The following is a 23,114-nucleotide window of genomic DNA, read 5'->3' as shown; positions in this document are numbered from 1 at the left end:
TGATGTGCGAGGATTCTTCATCGCAGTCAAGGCCACCTACGATCCAAACACCCAAGGCCCCACCCCACTGTTGGCCAAGAACGGGGAAACGTTCATCAAGGACACCGAGGCAGTATGGGCCCGCTGGAAGGAGCACTTCGAAGATCTCCTCAATCTAGACTCTGCCTTTGACTCGAGTGTTCTCAACTCCATTCCGCGGCATGCTACCCGCCACCACCTCAGTGCAACCCCAACACTGCACGAGGTAGAAAAAACCATAAGACAGCTTAAAAACAGTCAGGCCTCAGGTGGGGATGGAATCCCTGCTGAGGCACTGAAGTATGGCGGAGAGGCACTGTTGGCGTGAATACATGACCTCTCTCATCGCTCTCATCTGGAGGGAGGAGAGCATGCCGGGAGATCTGAGAGATACAGTGATCGTGACCATCTTTAAAAAAGGGGATTGCGATAACTACAGAGGAATCTCCGTGCTATCAGCCACTGGGAAAGTCGTCGCTAGAGTCCTCCTCAACCGTCTTCTCCCTGTAGCTGAAGAGCTCCTCCCGGAGTCACAGTGCTGATTTTGTCCCCTACGGGGCACAACCGACATTAATTTTACAGCGCGACAGCTGCAGACACCTCAAAGTACCACTGGCTGTACATCGGTTTGGAATGTCCGGTGGTCGTGAAAGGCGCTATATAAATGCAAGTCAGTCTTTCTTTCTTTTGAAGGTGACTGTTTGACATCAGGTTTTGTACCTGAGCTAGCGTGTTGATGTCTTTGTTCTGCTTAGCCTCACCAAAAAAGGATGAATATCTGAATGAGTAGAGAAATCGGACAGCGTGTGGTCCACATTGCAGCTTGAGACATTTCTTAGAATTAAAGTGCTATGTAGATTCAAGTCTTCATTTTTTTTAAACTGAATACCCTATGATTGCTTGCTTACCAATCGCAAACTTTGTAAATAAAACTGCTGGAAACTTCAGACAAAACACTATTTGAACAATAACTAAACTGCACGATCCAGTTAATAAGTGAGGCTCCTTTCTGTCTCTCCCAACTCCTCACTTCCTTCCAGTTCCCACAATGATTTCATTTACAGAATGAAAATTAGTCATTGGGCAAACACACAAGAACAATGACAATTTACAGCCAGATGCACAGGAAATGAAAAGTTTGAAGACCAGAGTCGCATTAAAACTTTTAATGAAGACACATTTGTTGGCAGCCAATCTCACACCAGAAAAAAAGTCAGATTTTCCTCAGAGCCACAACATAGACACAATGAATGATTGCAGGAGGTTCAAGAAACGCAGAAGAAAACTCATCTCTCTAGAATGACAGAATGGTTACAGCACAGAAGGAGGCCATTCGGCCTGTCGAGTCCATGCCGGCTCTCTGCTAGAGCACTTCAGCTAGTCCCAATCCCCTGCCCTTTCCCCATAGCCCTGCAATTTTTTTTTCCTTCGGGTACTTATCCAATTCCTTTTTGGAAGCCATGATTGAGTCTGCTTCCACCGCCCTTTCAGGCAGTGCATTCCAGAGGCTATCCACTCGCTGTGTAAAAAAGGTTTTCATGTCGCCTTTGGTCCTTTATCCAATCACCTTTTATCTGTGTCCTCTGGTTCTTGACTCTTCCGCCAATGGGAACAGTTTCTCTCTATCTACTCTGTCTAGTCACCTCATGATTTTGAACACCTCTATCAAATCTCCTCTCAATCTTCTCTGCTCCAAGGAGAACAACCCAAGTTTGTCCAGTCTATCCACGTAAATGAAGTCCCTCATCCTTGGAACCATTCTCGTAAATTTTTTCTGCACCCTCGTTAAGGCCTTCATATCCTTCCTAAAGTGCGGTGCCCAGAATTGGACACAATGCTCCAGTTGAGGCCGAACAAGTGTTTGAGGTTGCATGATCAGCCATGATCATATTGAATGGTGGTGCAGGCTCGAAGGGCCGAATGGCCTGCTCCTGCACCTATTTTCTATGTTTCTATGTTTATAAAGGTTCATCATAACTTCCATGCTTTTGTACTCTATGCCTCTATTTATAAAGACCAGGATCCCGTATGTTTCTTTAAGCACTTTCTCAATCTGCCCTGCCATTATCAATGATTTCTGCACATATTCCCCCAGTCCATCCCGATGATAATGTTCCCATTACCCAAACAAAGACCTTATACAAAGAACAATACAACAGTGTAATATTACACTCCAAAAGTACTTCATTGGCTGTAAAGCGCTTTGAGATGTCCGGTGGTCATGAAAAATGCTATATGAATGCACGTCTTTCTTTCTTTCTTATCCCAGACCCCAGAAGAGCATTCTACCATCTATACTGGTGACATCACTTTAATTCACAGTAGCCATGCTTGTGGCCTCTCTGCTAGTAGTTGGAGTTGAATAACGTAGGACGTAACGTAATATAATAGAATGATATTTTATGAGTGGTTATGATTTTTTTTTTACCCAACGAGTGGTGAGGATTTGGAATGCACTGCCTGATAGGATGGTGGATACAGATTCAATAGTGGCTTTCAAAAGGGAATTGGATAAATACCTGAAGGAGAAAAAAAACTGGAGGGATCTGGGGAAAGAGCGGGAGAGTGGGACTAACTGGATTGCTCTTTGAAAGAGCCGGCACAGACTCTATGGTCCGTACTAGAACACGGCAAATGGAATATAATGTTGGAGCAATGTGAAGTTATCAACTTTGGTCGGAAAAATAGTAAACAGAATATTCTTAAATGGTGAGAGATTGGGAAATGTTGGCATTCAGAGTTTAAAGTTAACATGCATATACAGCATGCAATTAGGAAAGCTAATGGTGTGTCAGCCTTTATTACTAAAGGATTGGACTACAAGAGTAAAGAAATCTTACTGCTATTCAATCGAGCCTTGGTGAGACCACACTTGGAGTACTGTGTACTTGCCTTAGAGGGAATGGAATGAAGGTTCAAACTGAATCCTGAGATGGGGGGTTGTCCTATGAGGAGAAATTGAGGAGACTGGGCCTATATTTCACAGGGCTTGACAGGGTAGATGCAGGGAGGATGTTTCCCCTGGCTGGAGAGTCTAGAACCAAGGGTCACAGTCTCAGAATAAGGGGTCGGCCATTAGGATTGAGAAATTTCTTAACTCGAAGAGCTGTGAATTTTAGGAGTTCTTTTCCCCCCCCCCGAGGGCTGTGGATGCTCAGTCGTTGAGTATATTCGAGACAAAGATCGATAGCTTTTTGGATAGTAAGGGTATCAAGGGAAATGGGGATAGTGCGGGAAGGTGTTGAAGTAGCTATGATCTTATTAAGGCAGGCTCGAGGGGCCATATGGCCTACTCCTTTTTCTTGTTATTTACTATTCTATGATTCTACGATATGCTGGACTTCTTGTTCAGTGATCTTTGGGGCTCAGGAAGAGAGAAAATGATATTCATAACTATAGCTGTGGTAATCATCTTCCTCAGGAGATTAAGTTGAATAAGGTTCACAATAGGTCAAATTATACATAAGAATATAAAGGAAGTATGAAATAAGAACATGCGATTTGGCTCACTAGACCACTCCTTACACAGAGCAAGTACAATTCACCCTACATCATGGACTCTTGGAATCCAGAGAGTGTTTTTTTGCGTAAATACTTCTTGATCCCCAGAGACAATTCAACCAGAATATTCATCTGCCGTCACATCTCCACAATCCAGTCTTGTCCTGTTAAGCCCCAAGTCAGTATTTCCAAAACCCAATTCAACAGCACAGGAACCAATGTGTGCTCTGGTTTGCAACCCTGTTCCCAGACAGATGTTTATTACTTGTTTTTGAAAAGAGTTAATTGAAAGGGTGTCAACTGCTTTTGCTGGGAGACATACTGGAGACATCAATAAAAAATGTGAAGCTTTTTTTTTGGTGCTGTGCTTACATTCCAAGTGAAAGAGCATGCTTCCATCTACATCATCTGGGTCCATTAGCATTTTACAGCCTTGGATCATGTGGCCTTCTCTGTCCCACCTCATCTTTGCTCCAATGAAAAGCTCAGCTCTGTTCATCTAATCTTAGAATTCAGAGCTCCAAATTCCAGAGTCGTTTTTGTTGCTCTCTTTGAACCCTTATAAATGCACCCATATCCTTTTGAAACTGGGATCTCAAAAATACAAATACAGTTTGAAATGTGCCTCGCATTCATGTTTTAAATGCGAGGATCATCTTGTTTTAACTTGCAGTCAAATGCCCGTCAGCTGGGTCTAGTCTTTGAATAGTCTCACTCACAGCGACAGGAAGCATTCAGTGAATGATAATAAATCACACCCCTCTGCTAATAGATCACCCTTTGCCATGTGGAAGTTCATTGTTTCCTGCTCCCCATTTGCTTCACATTACATTCATTTATACTCAGGTCCATGTTAAGTAGAAGAAACAAATAGCTTCTTCTTTATCTTGTTGCGTATTTCCCTATATGTTTTCAGAAGGACTTAACAAAACTCTGATCAAGCAAAACAGCTTCCAACGAGGTAAGATTATAGGCTATGTGTTGCACTGATGCAGTAGCCAGCTTGCCTGCTGTTCTGAACTATCTGACTTTATAATGTAGTAACTACTTAATTCTACAAAGCAAATATTGTTATTTTTCTTTGAAAATACCATGAATGTAATTTTAATGCAAGGAACTGCAGTGTGCCGATGGCACCGTTCAATTTCACAGTAACATTAAACTGAATTCCAACTTTAATGTGTCTTGGAGAGATATTTTAAAGTTAGTCTTTGATCTGAATCCCAAATGTAATGTATGTTAGAGTGATTCTTTTTTTTAAATGCCAGACCTTGAACTAAATTCCAATTTTAGTTCATTTTACACTGGTCATAGTTCCAGCAGCTTCATTCTGCCTCCAAGGTTAGTCCAAAGTAGAAACAAACTGATTTTAAATCACAATTTTGAGCTCCAAAAAGCCAAGAGTGAAAATATAAGTGTTGAACTTAGTACACATCAAAGTGATGACTTTATGCTGAGACAAAACCTCCCCGAGGAATTGTCTTCATTTGGTTGTGATGTCCCACGTGAAAATATCACTCACTTTCAGTTGCACGTGACAGTATGTTCAAACAGAATTATGTCTGTAAGCTAATCATAGAAATTTGCAGCACGGAAGGAGGCCATTTTGGCCCATCATGTCCGCGCCGGCCAAAAAAGAGCTATCCAGTCTAATCCCACTTTCCAGCTCTTGGTCCGTAGTCCTGTAGATTACAGCACATCCAAGTACTTTTTAAATATGGTAAGGGTTTCTGCCTCTACCACCCTTTCAGGCAGTGAGTTCCAGACCCCCACCATTCATAGGCAGTCCCTCGAAATCGAGGAAGACTTGCTTCCACTCCTGAAGTGAGTTCTTTGGTGGCTGAACAGTCCAATGTGAGAGCCACAAACCCTGTCACAGGTGAGACAGACATTCGTCGAGGGAAGGGGGGGTGGGACTGGTTTGCCGCGCGCTCCTTCCGCTGCCCGCGCCTGACCTCTTCACGCTCGCAGCGTTGAGATTCAAAGAGCTCAACGCCCTCCCGGATGCACTTTCTCCACCTAGGGCGATCTTCGGCCAGGGTCTCCCAGGTATCAGTGGTGATGTTGCACTTCACGAGGGAGGCTTTGAGGGTGTCTTTATAACGTTTCCGCTGCCCACCTTTGGCTCGTTTGCCATGAAGGAGCTCCACATATAACAGTTGTTTACGGAGTCTCGTGTCTGGCATGCGAACTAAGTGGCCTGCCCAACGAAGTTGATCAAGTGTGGTTAGTGCTTCAATGCTGGGATGTTAGCCTGGGTGAGGACACTGATGTTGGTGCACCTGTCCTCCCAGGGGATTTGCAGGATCTTGCGGATACATCGTTGGTGATATATCCCCAGCGATTTGATGTGTCGTCTGTAAGTCGTCCATGCCTCTGACCCATATAGGAGGGCAGGAATTACTACAGCCCTGTAGACCATGAGCTTGATGGTATGTTTGAGGGCATGGTCTTCGAACACTCTTTTCCTCAGGCGGCCGAAGGCTGCACTGACACACTGGAGGCGGTGTTGAATCTCCGCATCAATGTCTGCCTTTGTTGACAAGAGGCTTCCGAGGTATGGTGAAAAATATTCCCCTCAAATCCCCTCTAAACCTCCTACCCATTACTTTAAATCTATGCCCCCTGGTTGTTGACCCCGCTGCTTAGGGAAATAGGTCCTTCCTATCCACTCTATCCAGGCCCCTCATAATTTTATATGCCTCAATAAGGTCTCCCCTCAGCCTCCTCTGTTCCAAAGAAAACAAACCCAGCCTCTCCAATCTTTCCTCGTAGCTAAAATTCTCCAGTCCAGACAACATCCTCGTAAATCTCCTCTGTACCCTTCCTAGTGCAATCACATCTTTCCTCTAATGTGGTGACCAGAACTGCACACAATACTCTAGTTGTGGCCTAACTAGTGTTTTCTACAGTTCAAGCATAACCTCCCCGCTTTTGTATTCTATGCCTTGGCTAATAAAGGCAAGTATTCCGATAGCCTTCTTAACCACCTTATCTACCTGGCCTGCTGCCTTCAAGGATCTGTGGACACTCTGATGTCCCTTTGTTCCTCTACACTTCTCAGTGTCCTACCATTTAATGTGTATGCTCTTGCCTTATTCACCCTCCCCAAATGCATTATCTCACACTTTTCCCTATCACACTAATGATAGCTAAAGGACAATAGGCTTCATGGGACTTGGGAAAAGATAATTACCATGACTCATGGGTGCCCAACTTATAGAATATTCCAAGTCAAATCCACCTATTTTGCATGATGGCAATGCAACAGCAAGTTAGAGCACCAACAGGAAGTCGGGCATAGGAAGTATGGAGAATGAACTTTTTCCTATTATTTAAGACATTTTCTCCCTCTTTTTTTCATTTTATTCTTATGATATGGTAGCATAGTGGTTTACTGGACTAGTAATCCAGAGGCCTGGACTAATGATCCCGAGACTCGAGTTTAAATCCCACCACAGCAGCTGGGGAATTTAAATTCAGTTAATTAAATAAAATCTGGTGACCAAGAAACTACCGGATTGTCGTAAAAACCCATCTGGTTAACTAATGTCTTTTAGCGGAGGAAATCTGTTGTTCTTACCCGGTCTGGCCCATATATATATATATATATATATGTGTGACTCCAGACCCACAGCAATGTGGTTGACTCTTAACAGCCCTCTGATATAACCTAGCAAGCCATTCAGTTGTATTCAAGAAGGTGGCTCACCACCACCTGCTTGAGGGCAATTAGGGATAGGCAATAAATGCCGGCCTTACCGCCCATATCCCGCGAATGAATTCAAAAAAAGATTGCCCAGAAAAGATGAGGAGCAGATGATGTACTTGCAGCATTCTGCCAACAGTACTGTTTGACGAGTTGGTACGAGACTGGCCTGGGGTGATTGATCTATTGTGGGATTGTGTTTGGTCTTCACGGACATGACCATCGTGAGCATGAGCCTTCACTTCAGCTGGAGGACAGCATATTGTTTCACTACCATATCAAACATGTTCTTTTGAAAATTCTGTAGCTGCAAGATTGCTAGACACCAGTAAAGTATTAGAAACATAGAAATTTATAACGCAGAAGGATGCCATTTCAGGCCATCATGTCTGCACCGGCCGACAAAGAGCCGCACGGCCCTTGGTCAGCAGCCCTAAAGGTTACATATAAACCTATGAACAAAGACGGAAAGGCAAAGAGCACCCAGCCCAACCAGTCCGCCTCACCACAACTGCGACACCCCTTATACTAAAACATTCTACACTCCACCCCAACTGGAGCCATGTGATCTCCTGGGAGAGACAAAAACCAGATAAAAACCCAGGTCAATTTAGGGAGAGAAAATCTGGGAAAATTCCTCTCCGGCCCATCCAGTGATCGACACTAGTCCAGGAGATCACCCTGGCTGTATTCTATTCCCTGCAGTACTTACTATTATATCTGCTCCGTCCAACAAAAGGTCATCCAGTCTAATCCCAATTACCACATCTGGGTCCGTAACCCTGCAGGTTACTGCACTTTAAGTGCGCATCCAACCATCTCTTAAAAGTGGTGAGGGTTTCTGCATCCACCACTCTTCCAGGCAATGTGTTCCAGATCCCCACAACCCTCTGCGTAAAGAAACCCCCCCTCAAATCCCCTCTAAACCTTCCACCAACCACCTTAAAACTATGCCCCCTCATAATAGACCCCTCCACCAATGGAAATAGATCCTTACTAACCACGATGTCCAGGCCCTTCAATATTTTGTACACCTCGATGAGATCTCCTCTCAACCTCCTCTGTTCCAATGAGAACAAACCAAGCCTATTTAATCTGTCCTCATAACTAAGATTCTCCATTCCAGGCAGCATCCGAGTAAATCTCCTCTGCACCCTCTCTAGTGCAATCACGTCCTTCCTATAATACGGCGACAAGAACTGCACGCAGTACTCCAGCTGTGGCCTAACCAAAGTATTATACAATTTAAGCATAACCTCCCTACTCTTATATTCTATGCCAAAAAAGGCAAGCATTCCGTATGTCTTCTTAACCACCTTATCCACCTGGCCTGCTACTTTCAGGAATCTGTGGACAAGCACTCCAAGGTCCCTTTGTTCATCTACACTATTAAGTGGCCTTATTCGCCCTCCCAAAGTGCATCACCTTACACTTCTCTGGATTCAAATTCTATTTGCCACTGCTCTGCCCACCTGACCAGTAGATTGATATCCTCCTGTAGCCCATGACTTTCCTCTTCATTATTGACCACACAGCCAATTTTTGTGTCGTCTGCAAACTTCTTAATCATACTCCCTATATTCAAATCTAAATCATTGATATATACCACGAAAAGCAAGGGACCCAGTACTGAGCCCTGCGGAACCCCATTGGAAACATCCTTCCAGTCACAAAAACATCCATCAATCATTATCCTTTGCTTCCTACCTCCAAGCTAATTTTGGATCCAACTTGCCTCCTTGCCCTGTAACCCATGGTCTTTAACCTTCATGACCAGTCTACCATGTAGGACCTTATCAAAAGCCTCGCTAAAATCCATATATACACTATATTGTACGCACTACCCTGAAGGATGCAAAATTCACAAGAACCCCCCCAGTGTTTGGGCTCATTTGAAAGGAAATTTAATTTGGGACTATCTACCGAAAAGTTTGGAACCCTAAAGTGCTTATGGAAGAAACTACGAACTTTAATAGAATTTTTAAAAGACAAATTCAAGGCTGTAGGTGGGCCTAAGGAACTAGCAGGAGACAGTCTGATTAAGTGAAGCTACCTTGGTGTGAGGACTAAGTTAACCTGTCTGGAGGGATGAGTATTCGAAAATCCTTCCCCCACAAGAAACATTTACATCACAAAATCACCCAGAGATAGCTACCCATCAACATGGGTCTGGAAACCCATTTCAGCATATCCATCACAAAGAGGCCCAATCCAGGCTATTTGCGAAAGACTAAGCACAAAAGAACATTGCAATTACCAAACTAATATTTCCATCAGGAAACAGTTTTCGAACATCAACTCACCCAAAACATATCAACTTTTATCGAGCCCGCCAAAATATTACAAAGAAGAACCAAGGCCTCCAAAATTATACAAAGGATTTTGAACTGATTTGGCGCCAAGATTAGAACCACTGAAATCATATAACTGGCCCCTGTTTTCAACAGAGGTGAGGTTGCTAGGTAGCTACAAGGTTGTTACTACCTCATCAAGACAAGGAGTAAACCAACGCGACAGTTGTAAACTAACTTCTCCAGCCTCGAAGTCCTGAAGTCCTGAAGGAAGGAAAAAAATGACCATCGCGGCAGCAACCGACCACAGTCAACGTGGTATCACCGGAAAAACCACCGCGATCGACCAAACTCGTACAAAACTCCAACAGGAAAAAAACGAAGAATCGAAAAGTTTCCACTCTACAATCTAATCCTGACCTACCAATGGGTAAAACCTTACCTAAAAGACTGTAGAAACCTATTTCTAACGAAGAAAACCAGGTACTTACCCCATAGATCCAAAACGCACCTTACCGCATCAACGGACTCAACCCAACTGAAGATTTTGCAGCAAGAAGTCTTCTCCGACATTGGGGGTACAGCAAGCAGACCCTACCACATACAGCGAACCCCAAAACCGCGATCTACCAGTAACTGTCAAAGGATTGGTGAGCATAGTCCCTGCTGGCCCTGGAGTCCAACCTAGCTAGAATTAGGTATTGGGAGGTGGGAGGTATAATTTTACTGCAATCCCCTTTGAATGTGTTGCGTATGGTTTTTTATTAGAGTTGTTGTGTATCTGTAAAGCATGCACTCCCATGTTCCGCCACCAGGGAGCTCATTCCCTGAAAGTCCCAAGGGATCCCAGCATCCCTTGGGAGCACTGTATATAAGCCGGCCCCTCAGACGTGTTCCTCACTCTGGAGTGTCTTATTAAAGACTGAGGTCACTGTTACTTTAACCTCACTGTGTGCAGCCTCATCTGTGTTAGAAACACAACAACTGGCGACGAGAATACGAATCCAACGCTAAAATACAGCAAACTGTGGGCATCCTGGAGAAGTTCTCAGAGAGTGAGGACTGGGAACGGCTAGACCAGTACTTTGTAACCAATGAGCTGGACGGAAAAGGAAGCGCTGCAAAAAGGAAAGCGGTCCTCCTCACAGTCTGCGGGGCACCGACCTACAGCCTCATGAAGAATCTTCTGGCTCCGGTGAAATCCACAGATAAGTCGTATGAGGAGCTGTATACACTGGTTTAGGAGCATCTTAACCCAAGGGAGAGCGTGCTGATGCTGAGTTATCGGTTCTACACGTGCCAGCGATCTGAAGGTCAGGAAGTGGCGAGCTACGTTGCTGAGCTAAGGCGACTTGCAGGACAATGTGAGTTTGATGGCTACCTGGAGCAAATGCTCAGAGACTTTTTTGTACTGGGCATTGGCCACAAGACCATCCTACGAAAACCTTTGACTGTAGAGACACCGACCCTCAGTAAGGCCATTGCGATAGCACAGGCGTTTATGTCCACCAGTGATAACACCAAACAAATCTCTCAACACACAAGTGATAGCAATGTTCATAAATTAACTGGAACTCTGTTTGCGAGCAGAAATGTACACTGTCCAGCTGCAGCTCCTGACAGATCGCATGACGGCACTGGAGCTGCGGATGGACTCACTCTGGAGCATGCGCGATGCTGAGAATGTTGTCGATAGCACGTTTAGTGAGTTGGTCACACCACAGGTAAGGGTTAGGACAGATAGTGAATGGGTGACCAAGAGACAAGGCAAGAGCAGGAAGGTGGTGCAGGAGTCCCCTGCGGTCATCTCCCTCCAAAACAGATATACCGTTTTGGATACTGTTGGGGAAGATGATTTACCAGGGGAAGGCACCAGCAGCCAGGTTCATGGCACCATGGGTGGCTCTGCTGCACAGAAGGGCGGGAAAAAGAGTGGGAGAGCTATAATGATAGGGGACTCTATTGTAAGGGGAATAGATAGGAGTTTCTGTGGCCGCAACCGAGACTCCAGGATGGTATGTTGCCTCCCTGGTGCAAAGGTCAGGGATGTCCCGGAGCGGCTGCAGAGCATTCTGGAGAGGGAGGGTGAACAGCCAGTTGTTGTGGTACATGTAGGTACCAACGATATAGGTAAGAAGTGGGAAGAGGTCCTACAAGCTGAATTTAGGGAGCTAGGAGTTAAATTAAAAAGTAGTACCTCAAAGGTAGTAATCTCTGGATTGCTACCAGTGCCACATGCTAATCAGAGTAGAGGGAGCAGGATAGTTAGAATAAATACGTGGCTTGAGCAGTGGTGCAAGAGGGAGGGATTCAAATTCCTGGGACATTGGAACCAGTTCTGAGGGAAGTGGGATCTGAACAAAAGAAACGGTCTGCACTTGGGCAGGACTGGAACTGATGTCCTGGGGGTAACATTTGCTAATGCAGTTCGGGAGTGTTTAAACTAATATGGCAGGGGGATGGGAACCTATGCAGCGAGACAGGGCGAAGTAATATGGAGTCAGAAACAGATGGTAGAAAGGTAAAAAGCAATAATGGAAGGCCGAGTAAACAAAGGCAAGAAACAAAAAGGGCCACACTACATCATAATTCTAAAAGGACAAAGGGTGTTAAAAAAAACCAAGCCTGAAGGCTTTGTGTCTTAATGCAAGGAGTATCCACAATAAGGTGGATGAATTAACTGTGCAAATAGATGTTAGCAGATATGATATGATTGGGATTATAGAGACGTGGCTTGAGGATGAGGAACTCAACATCCAAGGGTATTCAACATTCAGGAAGGATAGAATAAAAAGGAGATGGGGTAGCATTGCTGGTTAAAGAGGAGATTAATGCAATAGTTAGGAAGGACATTAGCTTGGATGATGTGGAATCTATATGGTAGAGCTGCAGAACACCAAAGGGCAAAAAACATTAGTGGGAGTTGTCTACAGATCTCCAAACAGTAGCAGTGAGGTTGGGGAGGGCATCAAACAGGAAATTAGGGATGCATGCAATAAAGGTGCAGCAGTTATCATGGGTGACTTTAATATGCATATAGATTGGGCTAACCAAACTGGAAGCAATACGGTGGAGGAGGATTTCCTGGAGTGCATAAGGGATGGTTTTCTAGACCAATATGTTGAGGAACCAACTAGGGGGAGGCCATCTTAGACTGGGTGTTGTGTAATGAGAGAGAATTAATTAGCAATCTCGTTGTGCGAGGCCCCTTGGGGAAGAGTGACCATAATATGGTGGAATTCTGCATTAGGATGGAGAATGAAACAGTTAATTCAGAGACCATGGTCCAGAACTTAAAGAAGGGTAACTTTGAAGGTATGAGGCGTGAATTGGCTAGGATAGATTGGCGAATGATACTTAAGGGGTTGACAGTGGATGGGCAATGGCAGACATTTAGAAACCGCATGGATGAACTACAACAATTGTACATTCCTGTCTGGCGTAAAAATAAAAAAGGGAAGGTGGCTCAACCGTGGCTATCAAGGGAAATCAGGGATAGTATTAAAGCCAAGGAAGTGGCATACAAATTGGCCAGAAATAGCAGTGAACCGGGGAATGGGAGAAATTTAGAACTCAGCAGAGGAGGACAAAGGGTTTGATTAGGGCAGGAAAAATGGAGTACGAGAAGAAACTTGCAGGGAACATTAAGGCGGATTGCAAAAGTTTCTATAGATATGTAAAGAGAAAAAGGTTAGTAAAGACAAACGTAGGTCCCCTGCAGTCAGAATCAGGGGAAGTCATAACGGGGAACAAAGAAATGGCGGACCAATTGAACAAGTACTTTCACTAAGGAGGACACAAACAACCTTCTGGATATAAAAGGGGTCAGAGGGTCTAGTAAGGAGGAGGAACTGAGGGAAATCCTTATTAGTCGGGAAATTGTGTTGGGGAAATTGATGGGATTGAAGGCCGATAAATTCCCAGGGCCTGATGGACTGCATCCCAGAGTACTTAAGAAGGTGGCCTTGGAAATAGCGGATGCATTGACAATCATTTTCCAACATTCCATTGACTCTGGATCAGTTCCTATCGAGTGGAGGGTAGCCAATGTAACCCCACTTTTTAAAAAAGGAGGGAGAGAGAAAACAGGGAGTTATAGACCGGTCAGCCTGACATCGTTAGTGGGTAAAATGATGGAATCAATTATTAAGGATGTCATAGCAGCGCATTTGGAAAGAGGTGACATGATAGGTCCAAGTCAGCATGGATTTGTGAAAGGGAAATCATGCTTGACAAATCTTCTGGAATTTTTTGAAGATGTTTCCAGTAGAGTGGACAAGGGAGAACCAGTTGATGTGGTTTACTTGGACTTTCAGAAGGCTTTTGACAAGGTCCCACACAAGAGATTAATGTGCAAAGTTAAAGCACATGGGATTGGGGGTAGTGTGCTGATGTGGATTGAGAACTGGTTGGCAGACAGGAAGCAAAGAGTAGGAGTAAATGGGTACTTTTCAGAATGGCAGGCAGTGACTAGTGGGGTACCGCAAGGTTCTGTGCTGGGGCCCCAGCTGTTTACATTGTACATTAATGATTTAGACGAGGGGATTAAATGTAGTATCTCCAAATTTGCAGATGACACTAAGTTGGGTGGCAGCGTGAGCTGCAAGGAGGATGCTATGAGGCTGCAGAGTGACTTGGATAGGTTAGGTGAGTGGGCAAATGCATGGCAGATGAAGTATAATGTGGATAAATGTGAGGTGATCCACTTTGCTGGTAAAAACAGAGAGACAATTATCTGAATGGTGACAGATTAGGAAAAGGGGAGGTGCAACGAGACCTGGGTGTCATGGTACATCAGTCATTGAAGGTTGGCATGCAGGTACAGCAGGCGGTTAAGAAAGCAAATGGCATGTTGGCCTTCATAGCGAGGGGATTTGAGTACAGGGGCAGGGAGGTGTTACTATAGTTATACAGAGCCTTGGTGAGGCCACACCTGGAGTATTGTGTACAGTTTTGGTCTCCTAACTTGAGGAAGGACATTCTTGCTATTGAGGGAGTGCAGCGAAGGTTCACCAGACTGATTCCCGGGATGGCGGGACTGACCTATCAAGAAAGACTGGATCAACTGGACTTGTATTCACTGGAGTTCAGAAGAATGAGAGTGGATCTCATAGAAACGTTTAAAATTCTGACGGGTTTAGACAGGTTAGATGCAGGAAGAATGTTCCAAATGTTGGGGAAGTCCAGAACCAGGGGTCACAGTCTAAGGCTAAGGGGTAAGCCATTTAGGACCGAGATGAGGAGAAACTTCTTCACCCAGAGAGTGGTGAACCTGTGGAATTCTCTACCACAGAAAGTTGTTGAGGCCAATTCACTAAATATATTCAAAAAGGAGTTAGATGTAGTCATTACTACTAGGGGGATCAAGGGGTATGGCGAGAAAACAGGAATGGGTTACTGAAGTTGCATGTTCAGCCATGAACTCATTGAATGGCCTACTCTTGCACCTATTTTCTATGTTTCTATAACCAGGAGTCATAGTCTAATGATAAGGGGTAGGCCATTTAGGACCGAGATGAGGAGAAACTTCTTCACTCAGAGAGTTGTTAACCTGTGGAATTTCCTACCGCAGAGAGTTGTTGGTGTCAGTTCATTGGCTATATTCAAGAGGGAATTAGATATGGTCCTTACGGCTAAAGGAATCAAGCGGTATGGAGAGAAAGCAGGAAATGGGTACTGAGGTGAATGATCAGCCATGATCTTATTGAATGGTGGTGCAGGCTCGAAGGGCCGAATGGACTTCTCCTGCACCTATTTTCTATGTTTCTATGTTTCTATGACTTTGGGGGGGGGGCGGCGGGACTGATGTTGTGTATCTGTAAATCATGCACTCCCATATTCCGCCACTAGGGAGCTCATCCCCTGAAGTCCCAAGGGATCCCAGCATTCCTTGGTAGCACTATATATAAGCCAGCCCCTTAGGCCTGTTCCTCACTCTGGGGTGTCTTATTAAAGACTGAGGTCACTGTTACTTTAACCTCCCTGTGTGCAGCCTCATCTGTGTTAGGAACACAATAAGAGTGATTATAAGTTTAACCTTGTACCTTTTCCTTGTATTGTCCCTTATTAGAACGATTGTAAGTTTGGTCTTTTATTTTCTTACTGGAGTAATAAGCTTGTATTTCCTTGACTGCAATAAAAACAAAGTAATTTTGCGTCAAACCAGTGTCCTTTGCACTTTTGTCACACCCCCCAAATAAATCCAGAGACTAGAACCCAAGGGAGTGGGAGCGATTCGAACCGCTCAAGTTGGTTAGACGGGAACTTGACCCCTCATAGAGACCCCCCCCCTTACAACCCTCATCGACCCTCTTAGTTAACTCCTCAAAAAATTTAATCAGGTTAGTCAAACACGATCTTCCCTTAACAAATCTGTGCTGACTGTCCCTAATTAATCCTTGCCTTTCCAAATACAGATTTATCCTATCTTTCAGGAATTTTTCCAATAATTTTCTCACTGAGGTTAGGCTAACAGACCTGTAATTACTCGGCCTATCCCTTTTTGCCTTCTTAAACAAGGGTAGTACATTAGCAGTCCTCCAATCCTCCGGCACAATGCCCAGATCCAAAGAGGACTGGAAAATGATGGTCAAGGCCTCTGCTATTTCCTCCTTTACTTCGCTCAACAACCTGGGATGCATTTCATCCGGGCCTGGAGACTTACCGGTATCTACTTTCAAAGCTGCTAAACCCCTTAATACTTCCTCTCTCACTATATTTATTTCATCCAGAATATCACACTCCTCCTCGATAGCAGTATCTGCATTACCTCTTTCCTTTATGAAAACAGATGCAAAGTATTCATTAAGAACCCTACCAACATTCTCTGCCTCCACACAAAGATTACCTTCATGGTCTCTAATAGGCCTTACCCTATTTTTAGTTACCCTCTTACTCTTAATATATTTGTAGAACATCTTAGGATTTTCCTTCATTTTACTGGCCAAGAATTTCTCGTGCTCTCTCTTAGCATTCCTAATATCCTTTTTAATTTTGCCTCTTAACTTTCTATATTCCTCTAAAGTATTTAGCAGTTGGTCTATGACATAAGCGTCCCTTTTTTTCTTAATCCTCCCCTGTAAGTCCCTAGACATCCGGGGGCTCTAGAATGATTTTTTTCCAGCCTTTTTCTTTAAGGACACTTGTTTGGCCTGAGCCTCCCGGATCTCTTCCTTGAATGCCTCCCACTGTTCCAACACTGATTTACTCACAAGTAGCTGTATCCAGTCCACTATGGCCAAATCACTCCTTAACTTAACAAAATTAGCTTTTCCCCAATTCGGAACTTTTTTTCCAGGCCTATTCTTGTCCTTATCCATAATCAACTTGAATCTGACTGAATTACAGAAATGTGTTACAGAAATTATACTCATTTGATGAGGGATTAATTTGTTTTTAAGCTCCAAGAGTGTTTGTAACTTATTACAAGTCCTCAATCAACATAACAAAAAATCCCAGATTACCTGGTCATTATCACATTGCTGTTTGTGGGAGCTTGCTGTGCGCAAATTGGCTGAAGCGTTTTCTACATTACAACAGTAACTACACTCCAAAGGTACTTCATTGGCTGTAAAGCGCTTTGAGACGTCCGGTAATCGTAAAAGTCGCTATATAAATCCAAGTCTTTGTTCTTTCTATGAATGAATTATGTTGGTGGATAACATTGAGAGCAAGAAAGCCTGTTTTTCTATTCAAAATTAGATTAAAATTATATTTATAATTTATTTACAGGATGTCAGTTACTCCTTTTCATTGTTATAATATAATTAGAATCCTACCCTGTCCAGTTAAATTTAACCAATGTGCAAGAATGCTCAAAAATCTTTCTTTTCATGAGTTAAAAGGAGGCTGCTCAAGTGAATGTAATGAGAATAAATGCAATACATCCAAACTAACATGGATTTTGGGAAGACATGTCATGCCTAATGAACTTATTGAAGTTGAATTCTTGCTAAGTATAATAGAACAAAGAGGTGATGTCTAAATCTAATTGCACAGATGTCATCAGAAAATATCTTGAAGTAAGTTCAAGAATCTGTACTGTTCAAATGTTGTTAACAACAGCAACATTGCTAAGAGATGATATGATGGAAGTAATAAAAATTGAATATCTGAGTTTGTGGATAATACCAACTTATGAGGAAGGGATAAAATCATAAAGATCTTCAGAGACATAACAATAGAACAGATCTAGATGATCAAAACTAGGCATCCATGAGGCGCTGTGGGCCATCAGCAGCAGCAGAATTGTATTCCACCACAATCTGTAACCTAATGGCCTGGCATATCCCTCACTCTACCATTACCGTCAAGCAAGGCGACCAATCTTGGTTCATTGAGGAGTGCAGAAGAGCATGCCAGGAGCAGCACTAGGCATTCCTAAAAATGAGGTGCCGACCTTAGGAAGCTGCAACACAGGATTACATACATGCAAAGCAGCGGATACAGCATGCCATAGACAGAGCCAAGCGATCCCACAATTAATGGATCATATCAACGCTCTGCAGTCCTGCCACATCCAGTCGTGAATGATGGTGGACCATTAAACAACTGACAGGAGGAGGAGGCTCCATGAACATCACCATCCTCAATGATGGCGGAGCCTAGCACGTGAGTGCAAAAGATAAGGCTGAAGTGTTTGCAACCAGCTTCAGCCAGAAGTGCCGAGAGGATGATCCATCTCAGCCTCCTCCTGAGGTCCTCACCATCACAGAAGCCAGTCTTCAGCCAATTCGATTCACTCCACGGGATATCAAGAAATGGCTGAGCGCACTGGACACAGCAAAGGCAGTGGGTCCTGACAGCATCCCGGCTGTCGTGCTGCAGACTTGCTTCTAGCCAAGCTGTTCCAGTACAGCTACAACACTACCCGACGATGTGGAAAACTGCCCAGGTATGTCCTGTCCACAAAAAGCAGGACAAAGCCAATCTGGCCAATTACCGACCCATCGGTCTACTCTCAATCATCAGCAAAGTGTTGTTGACAGGGCTATTAAGCGGCACTTACTCACCAATAACCTGCTCACTGATTCTCAGTTTGGGTTCCACCAGGACCACTTGGCTCCAGACCTCATTCATGGCCCAAATAAGGAAAAAAAAGAGCTGAATTCTGGAGGTGAAGTGAGAATGACTGCTCTTGACATCAAGGCAGCATTTGATGGAGTGTGGCATTAAGGAGCCCTAGTAAAACCGAAGTCAATGGGAATTAGTTGGAAAACTCTCCACTGGCTGGAGCCATACCTAACACAAAGGAAGATGGTTGTGGTTGTTGGAGGTCAATCATCTCAGCCTCAGAACATCACTGCAGGTGTTCCTCAGGGCAGTGTCCTTGCCCAATCATCTTTAGCTGCTTCATCAATGACCTACCCCCCATCATAAGGTCAGAAGTGGAGATATTTGTTGATGATGGGACAGTATTCAGTTCCATTCACAACTCCTCAGATAATGAAGCATTCTGTGGGCACATGCAGCAAGACCCGAACGACATTCAGGCTTTGGCTGGTAAGTAGCAAGTAACATTCGCGCCACATAAGTGCCGGGCAATGACTATCTCCAACATTCAACGGCATTACCATCACCAACTCCTCTTTGGCTCATCATTGACCAGAAACTTAACTGGACCAGACAAATAAATACGGTGGCTGCAAGACAGGTTGGGTATTCTGCGGTGAGTGTCTCACCTCCTGACCCCCCAGAGCCTTTCCACCATCTACAAGGCACAAGTCAGGAGTGTGATGGAATACTCTCCACTTGCCTGGATGAGTGCAGTTCCAATAACACTAAAGAAGCTTGATACCATCCAGGACAAAGCAGCCTGCTTGATTGGCACCTCATCCACCACCTTAAACCTTCACTCCCTCCACCACCGTCGTATCGTGGCTGCAGTGTGTACCATCTACAAGATGCACTGCAGCTTCCACGGCTTCTTAGACAGCATCTCCCAAAGCCGTGACTGCTACCACCCAAAAGGACAAGGGCAGCAGGAGCATGGGAACACCAACACTTCCAAGTTGCCCTCCAAGTTATACACCATCATGATTTGGAAATATATTAGCGTTCCTTCATCGTCGCTGGGTCAAACTCCTGGAATGCCCTCAAAAAGGAGTTAGATGTAGTCCTTACTACTAGGGGGAATCAAGGGGTATGGCGAGAAAGCAGGAATGGGGTACTAAAGTTGCATGTTCAGCCATGAACTCATTGAATGGCGGTGCAGGCTCGATGGGCCGAATAGCCTACTCCTGCACCTATTTTCTATGTTTCTATGTTTCTGACAGCACTGTGGGAGTATCTTCACCACGTGGATTGCAGTGGCCCAAGGTGGCGGCTCACCATCACCTTCTCAAGGGCAATTAGGGATGGGCAATAAATGCCGGCCTTGCAGCGATGACCACATCCCAGGAACGAATACATAAAACCAACTGGGTAGCTCATATTTAATTTTGGACAATGACATTTAATCCATGCATATGATCAGTCAATGACAGTACATCTTTGACCAAGGTAGAGGAAATAGAACTGAAGGGAGAATTCCATCAAAAATTTTACTTTACGCAGCCTTCTTCAGCAGGTGGGTTATAATGGTCTGGGCTACATTGTATAACCAATAGCTGTGGCTCTCCTTAACTGAATAAAAGGAAGTGCACCTCACTTAATAAATTAACAATTCCAATTTTGCCCTACCCAAGTTGGATCGCCCTACCAATTCGCAGTTTATACTTCAGGGCATTGGTTTCATGTGTCGTTTAACAGCAATGCAGCACTCCCTCAGTACTGCGCTAAAATATCACCCCAAATTATGAGCTGAAGTTCTAGAGCAGGGCTTGCTCACGTGACCTTCTGAAGTGAGACAAGCTACAACTATTTTTGTAAAACACTAATACAAGTGCCCCCCTTATTAAACTTTTAACATTAAAGGATCAAATTTAATTTTGGTTGCCGGGGGTGATGATGCACTCCAGTCCCTCCAGCGCCCACCTCTCGTGGAAGGCCGCGAACGTACCGGTGGACACCGCGTGCTCCATCTCCAGGGACACCCTGGCTCGAATGTAACTGCGGAAGAGAGGCAGGCAGTCGGGCTGAACGATCCCCTCGACTGCCCGCTGCCTGGATCAGTTAATGGCCACCTTGGCTATGCCCAGGAGCAGTCCTATGAGGAGGCCTTCCGACCTGCCCGTTCCCCTCCACACAGGATGCCACAACTGTTATTTTTGGTTCCAATTATCTGTCCTTCCATCAGATTTGCTAGCTAACTAACTATCCTGAATCGTGCCTGGTTCACGAGTTAGATTTTCCCTTTCACAAGGTAGAACGTTATATATTCACTTTTAACACGTATTTGATTTTTCTGTCCAGGATTCAGTAATGGAAACAGTTCCGAAAATAATTTTTTTTTACCTTTACCAGCTGTATAATTTGACTGTCCTCTTCACAAAGTGGGATGTCTGCCTTAAGCACAATGATGGCAAAATGTAGACCTTGCTTGAATGTTTGGCCCAAAGCCTTCTGAATGGATTCTGTTACAATGTCCTTGTTAAACTTTGAATGGGGATACCCTGGAGTATCCAGTACGTTGACCTCGAGCCTCAGCTTCTTGCCATTACGACGCATGAGGTTGTCCACAGGGACACTGCACAGCTGGCAGTCATCTGTCACGGAGCTGAAGGAGAGCTTGCTTTGAAACTCGCAACTTCCCAAGAGACTGTTTCCAGTTGCACTCTTTCCACTCTGGGTCCTTCCCAGGAGTAGAAGGTTCAGTGCCGCCTCCTCATAGTCTGCCATCTTTTTATAAAGATGTGAAACTGCTGGAAGAAATAATCAAGCAGGAAACACAAATTTGTTTTCTGTCTCAAATAAAAAAAGATTTAATTTTATCCTTGTTTACTTAGCAGTCGGTTATAGAATTAAGACATTTATAAATGTAACTCCCGTAATTCACTAATCTATTACCTAATGTCACAGCTACCCTTCTCTACCACTTCTCGACTTCTCCCATCTTTTCTCGACCTATGTGTCTCTTGTCCATTTGCATCCCTCTTCATTTCTCGATTTTCTGTCAATCTGTTTTTTTTAAACGTATATCTGTTTTTCTCTCTCTCATTCTGTTTTTCTTTCCATGCGTGACTGCCTACTTTTCTTTTACCTCATGTTTTCTCTCTTACCAATCTCTGTTTGCCATTCCGTCCCTCGACAGTCTTGTTAAATGTACAATTTGCCTTAAGGTTAAATGCTAAATGAATTTTACGTGGTTTTGCTTATTACTGTTTTTTTAGGTATTTATAATATATAGTTACCACAGTTGTCTGAACAAGAACTCCTTGGTCCGGCTGATTTGAAGTATTCAGTGGTGCGTACTTTGACATGTAATCATCTGTACCACCGCACGCTTGATACAGACTGTTTGCTTAGAGTTAATAGTTCACTAGAGTATCCTCATGTGATGCTGGTTTCGGTTGTACATTGCCTAGTGATGCTGTTAAAATCAATTTGTGTTTTTAGTCATGAATCATTATTGATTAATAATTATACATTTTCTTCCTGTATGAGTTGTAGATAACTAAAACTACAGCTAATTTAACGTTTGCATATTAAACGCCTGTTCCAGATTACACATTTACATATTTTATCTAATATCTGTAATAGAAAAAGTCCCTATAATGTAAATGTTTTAGTAATTTCTTTACTGCATTTTCCTTGCACAAAAAACATGCTTTAATAATGAAGATCTAAATAATATTTTCCAATATACAAAAAGCTGTGGTGCTGTATTCCTAAAATTAATTGACAATTGGTGCATTTAGTTCAGGAGCAGTACATCTTTATCACTGTGAATGTGGCTGGTGATCCAAAACTCGGCTGCCCATGTCTTAACTTGCACCAAGTCCCACTCACCCTGTGCTCGCTGACCTACATTGGCTTCTGGTTAAGCAACACCTCGATTTCAAAATTTGCATCCTTATTTTCAAATCCTCCCATGACCTCTCCCCTCCCTATCTCTGTAATCCCCTCAGCCCCACAACCCCCTGAGATGTCTGCGCTCCTCTAATTCTGCCCTCTTGAGCCTCCCTGATTATAATCGCTCAACCATTGGTGGCCTTGCCCAAGCTCTGGAATTCCCTACCTAAACCTCTTTTTCCTCCTTCAAGATGCTCCTTAAAACCTACCTCTTTGACCAAGCTTTTGGTCATCTGCATTAATTTCTGCTTATGCGGCTCGGTGTCAAATTTTTAGCTCATAATACTCCTGTGAAGTGCCTTGTGATGTCATCATCATAGGCAGTCCCTCGGAGTCGAGGAAGACTTGCTTCCACTCTTAGCATGAGTTCTTAGGTGGCTGTACAGTCCAATACGAGAACCACAGTCTCTGTCACAGGTGGGACAGATAGTCATTGAGGGAAGGGTGGGTGGGACTGGTTTGCCGCACTCTCCTTCCGCTGCCTGCGCTTGGTTTCTGCTTGCTCTCAGTGATGAGACTTGAGGTGCTCAGCGCCCTCCCGGATGCACTTCCTCCACTTAGGGCGATCTTTGGCCAGGGACTCCCAATTGTCGGTGGGGATAGAAACATAGAAACATAGAAAATAGGAGCAGGAGTAGGCTATT

The 23,114-nt window shown here is 44.1% G+C and overlaps 1 protein-coding gene across 1 annotated transcript in view; it reads right to left on the bottom strand.

Annotated features, from left to right (window-relative positions):
* The window catches only part of LOC139231806 (GTPase IMAP family member GIMD1-like), a 30,760-nt gene extending 9,463 nt beyond the window's left edge, over positions 1-21,297 (bottom strand). Inside the window, exons 1-3 of the mRNA XM_070862534.1 lie at positions 20,914-21,297; positions 18,531-18,699; positions 15,564-15,649 (exon numbers count right to left, since the gene is read on the bottom strand). Of these exons, the coding sequence (XP_070718635.1) occupies positions 15,564-15,649; positions 18,531-18,699; positions 20,914-21,297 (639 nt within the window). The remainder of the gene's footprint in view (positions 1-15,563; positions 15,650-18,530; positions 18,700-20,913) is intronic.
* Between the last annotated feature and the right edge of the window lie 1,817 nt (positions 21,298-23,114).

The sequence above is a fragment of the Pristiophorus japonicus genome, chromosome 2, assembly GCF_044704955.1.
Source record: "Pristiophorus japonicus isolate sPriJap1 chromosome 2, sPriJap1.hap1, whole genome shotgun sequence".
Lineage (NCBI taxonomy): Eukaryota > Metazoa > Chordata > Chondrichthyes > Pristiophoridae > Pristiophorus > Pristiophorus japonicus.
The sequence above is the reverse complement of the archived record's forward strand: the minus strand, read 5'-3'. Positions and strand labels throughout refer to the sequence as shown.